The sequence below is a fragment of the Saccostrea echinata genome, unplaced genomic scaffold (assembly GCF_033153115.1).
Source record: "Saccostrea echinata isolate AGI-Se365-2 ecotype Australia unplaced genomic scaffold, CSIRO_AGI_Sech_v1 ptg000048l, whole genome shotgun sequence".
Taxonomy (NCBI): Eukaryota; Metazoa; Mollusca; class Bivalvia; order Ostreida; family Ostreidae; genus Saccostrea; species Saccostrea echinata.
Window position 1 is genome coordinate 2,701,821 of NW_026889797.1, and position 4,775 is coordinate 2,706,595.

Here is a 4,775-nt window from a genome sequence, read left to right on the forward strand (position 1 = left end):
AGGGCAATTCGTGCCCAGTACCTACAAGACCACCACACTCCTCCCCATTTTGAAAAACGGCGTCCCAGCCCGTTACAATGGAACAAATTATAATGTACATAATAAAATATAATTAAATCGTAGCAGGGCCTAACACATTAAAACAATTATACATAATCAATTACACATTAATGTCCATAATAACACTATAATATTAATAAAAATTAACAGTTAATATCACAGTTCACAGGATACATCACGTCAGTCTGGTCCTGGGCATCCCTCTTCCGAGTCCGCTCGGGTCCACCACTGGGTCCATCGTTGTCTCCCTCATCAGGTGGTCCTCCGGTGACATCTTCGGTCGGCACTTCCGGATCCGGATATCCGAGCCCAGGACAGACATGATATCTAACGTGATATCACGTTCGCGACTCCGTCGCGAACGACCTATCCTGGAACTGGCTCCAATACATCGTCCCTGGAACATCGGGGTAAATAAATCGTCAGGAACATCACAAGTGGATCGATCATAAGATCAGGGCAATATCCCTTTATAATTAAAAAGATCTGCTTCCCTAGCAGTAAGAACAAACATATATACAATCACGCTAGCAAACAGCTACACATGCTTCCGCACCCTTGCGGAATCCTAACCTAGGGATTGCTAACACTGACGGGACTGCATTCGGGGCAAGTATACTGAGGTACTGATTTAGCATAATCCTCACTTATACCCACACACCTGGGATGAAACTAGTCCCGGCAACTGTCGCACTGAACCATCAAACCTTTAGGGTTGGATTGTAAGCATAAACAATACTGTCGGGTCTTAGCCCCCTTAGTGGCTCTAGGTCGTTTGGGCGATTTGGGTTTTTCTGACCTTTCCCTTACCCGTTTCCGGGTACTCAGATATGGACCTACTGTTTCTGATGGTTTAGGGCTGACTTTTGACTTAACCCTACTCCCCGGGTCCCCAGGACTTGACCCTGAGTCCGCGGTCACCAGCGGTCTAACCACATCGCGCACAAGGGAACTATCCCCATCTCGGCTTACTGACTGTCCTGGCAACTTACTCTGATAAGTAACTAACCACTTGGGAAGTTGCCTGGCCTCACACCTCTTAAGCTTGTCAAGGTGCATGACTTTAACATCGCAACGAGATTTGACGACAAATATTGTATCAGATTTGGCTTCAATAATTACCCCCAGGACCCTTCCAGATAGATTCTACCTTTTTTCCCGCATTGCGGCGCCAATACACCAAATCTCCGACCTTGAACCTATGGGTACGGATCTTAATGTCGTGCGACCTTTTCATTGCCTTCTGCGCGACCTTCAGTTTCTTGCGGGCAATGTCATGCGCGCTCTGCACATTCTGTTCCAGATCACGCACATACCTGTCAACCTCACCCTCCTCCCCATTTTGAAAAGACTGCGAAGGGGGTGGGGAAAACATTAAGGTTGCTAGTATGTTGACTTCTCTACCCAGCATTAGACGATTTGGAGTATATCCGGTGTGGCGATTCACCGCCGACCGCAATGCCCCAGCCAGTGGGCCCAAAAACCTATCCCATGTCTTGGGCTGACCATCGATATAGCAACGGACCGCATCCATTAAGGTGCGGTTGTACCGTTCTACTTGGCCATTCCCGGAAGGTCTGTATGGCGTGGTCCGGGCCTTATGAATACCTAACATTGTACAGATTTTACAGAAAAGCTCACTTTCAAAATTACGGCCCTGATCTGTAAAAATTTCATAAGGATAGCCCAATCGCGAAAAGAAATCATTGATGGCTGACCTGGTCGTAACCTCTGCTGTCCGAGATGGAAGCGGAATGCACTCGACCCACTTGGTAAAGTTATCTACCATCATGAGTATATACTCATTCCCGCTATCTGTTCGGGGTAGCGGCCCAAGGAAGTCTAAGTGCACTCTCTCCATCGGACTTCCGGCCTGGTAGCTTTTCATTTCCGATTTATTCGGCAGAGAACCCCTCTTATTCCGTGCACAAATGTCGCATGTCTTGACATATAACTTAATGTCCTTGACCATCCGCCACCAATAGAACTGTTGTTTAAGTCTCTCTTTAGTTCTCTGTATACCTTGGTGACCGGACGACGGAATGTCATGACAAAAGTGCATGACCTCGGACCTGAGACTTCTCGGGACTAACAGTCTACGAGGCATGTCCGAGTCTTCCGGTTCTCGCCAAATAACACCTGTCTCGTCCAGTGTAAAACAGTCTCTCTCAAGAAGGTAACATTTCTCTTCCGGACTACAGATAATCAGGTCATTTTCAGTAGGTAAATCCCCAGACTCTAAGTACTGTCTCAGGTAAACCATGGCCTCATCTGAGTTCTGTTTACGAGCCATCTCTGCGGGACTGTAAGAGCATAGAGAAATTCCCGCAGTGTCACCCTGAGATACCTGACAAACTTGAGGCTTTACTTCCTCAATCTCGGGACTCAAACTCGACACCCCATTGACAGCGATTTCAAAACTCGGAAGTTCAGGGGCACCTGCTGCCAACGGAACATCTTCCCAAGTATTTGTCACAATAGCCTGACGGAGAGTAGGATCTAACATCTCATAATTACCCCCTTCAGCGGACTGACCCTCCGCTCTAACAGGCGATTCCTCAAAGAGCTGGGAAAGAGGAATTACATCGTCAATTTCGGTATTAAAGTCATGCCAGCGCCCATGTGCTCGGCGGCAGTACCTACATCCGCCACATGGCAAATCTTCGACTCTGATTTTAGTAGAGTAACTCTGGCATGTGTCTGGTATGTCTTTAGACAGCGCATCGGCATTCACGTGCTTCTTGCCTGGGCGATGGACTATCCGCATATTGTACTGGCTAAGCTCTTCTAACCAGCGAGCACTCTGATTCTGCGGATGCTTAAAGTTCATCAGCCAGACCAGGCTATGGTGGTCTGTCCGGACTGTGAACTCTCTGCCCAGCAGGTAATGGCGGAATTGTCTGGTAAACTTGATCACCGCCAATAATTCCTTTCTAGTAGTGCAATACCTGCGCTGTTCGGATGACAGCACGGCGCTGCCATACCCAATGGTTCGCTCCCTTCCATTCTGGACTTGGCTAAGTTCCCCGCCTACGGCATGATCCGAGGCGTCAGTATCCAGAATGAAATGACCTGTACTGTTTGGAATAGCAAGTACTGGGGGTTTGATCATTAATTGGATGAGTTCCTCGAAGGCGCTTTGTTGTTCAGCCCCCCACCGGAAACCACTCTTTCCCGTAACCGCGTACAGCGGAGCCGCAATTCTCGAGAACTGGGGAATGAAACTACGGTGATAGTTAGCGAAGCCTAAGAAACGCTCAACGCCCTTCACATCGCAAGGAACAGGCCAGTCACGTACTGCCTCAATGTACTGATCCCCCATCTCAACTCCGTGCTCGCTCACGGTTCTACCTAGGAACTCAACTTTAGGTTTAAATAGCTCGCATTTCCGAGGCTTAAACTTAAGACCATATGCTCGGAATCGCTCAAACACTTGTCTCAGATTATCAAGGTGAGCATGTGCTGAAGCCCCCAATACTAAGACATCATCGAGAAAAGCTAATGCAATTTTCCAGTTAAGTCTGTGCAATACCAGATTGATGGCCCTAGCGAAGGTCGCGGGGGCATTACACAGACCGAACCCCATTCTTGTGAATTCGAATAGTCCGTATTTGGTAATAAAGGCTGTCTTTTTCCGGTCTTCCGGAGCTATTTTAATTTGCCAATAGGCCGCATTGGCGTCCAGTTTAGAAAACCAGCGGTTTCCCGCTAGCGTGTCCATGCACTCTTCGATGAGCGGTAGGGGGTACGTGTCCTTGACTGTCACCTTATTCAGGGCTCTGTAGTCCACGCACCAGCGGACACTACCATCCTTCTTCCTAACTAGGACCGGGGCAGACGCCCAGTCTGAAGAAGATGGCTGGATAACTCCGGCCTCTAACATTCTGTCTAGATGACCCTCTTCCTCCCCCTGGAACACAGAAGGAGTGCGGCGCATCCGCTGATTTACGGGAAGTGCATCGCCAGTATCTATACGATGCTCTATCTCGGAAAAATTTCCGAGGTCAAGGTCATCTACAGCAAAGACATCAGCAAATTCTTTAACTAGCTCTACAGCCTGAGTCTTCACTTCCACAGGCGCACTCTTACCTAACTGATCTAGGAGTGGGGCTATGTGTTTATAACTAGTCTCCCCCTCCGCTGACATGCGGCGCACTGTGGGATCAGTATTCTTAACAGCCATAGCAGGAGCAGCTTCCCCTACTGTAGTACCAGTCTTGATTATATGACTTCTATCAGTCAGGTTTAAGATACATAGCTTAGCTTTGTTTCCTGCGGCATTGTATGTCCGCGAAGCTACTATACCAGGCGGAAATATGCTAGCTGGTTCCAGCATAAATTCTGGCATATCGGAACTAAGGGTGCACTCGATAACTTGAGCAGTGTGCGGAGGGACCCGCACTCTGCGGACTGAACCGCATCGAGTACTGGCACTGTCTCATCAGCACTTAGGGCGAAAATCGTATCTATGCCCTTGACCCTTAATGTACCGGCTTCACAGGAAACATCTGCACCGTGTGCACGCAGGAAGTCAATTCCCAAAAGCATTTCGTCTTGTAAGGGGCCAAAAAAATCGGGTGAACAAAATCATAATCCCCGATGCGAAGATTTAAACTTCCGAGGTACTGGGCGGTCATACCAGCCCCCTCGCCTGACATTAGTGTCCCTAACAATATCGGGCTGCGGCCTCAATGACTTGTACACCTCCCCCGATA

General features: G+C 48.5%; 1 protein-coding gene across 1 annotated transcript; it reads right to left on the reverse strand.

Annotated features, from left to right (window-relative positions):
- Nucleotides 1–732: 732 nt before the first annotated feature.
- LOC133203172 (uncharacterized) lies at nucleotides 733–1,119 on the reverse strand. Its single transcript, XM_061339012.1, has one exon. It carries the CDS (start codon nucleotides 1,117–1,119, stop codon nucleotides 733–735), a length of 387 nt encoding a protein of 128 aa, XP_061194996.1.
- Between the last annotated feature and the right edge of the window lie 3,656 nt (nucleotides 1,120–4,775).

Excerpts from the sequence above, each read along its gene's own strand:
- LOC133203172 (XM_061339012.1), bottom strand. The coding sequence starts at position 1,119 with ATGCACCTTGACAAGCTTAAGAGGTGTGAGGCCAGGCAACTTCCCAAG.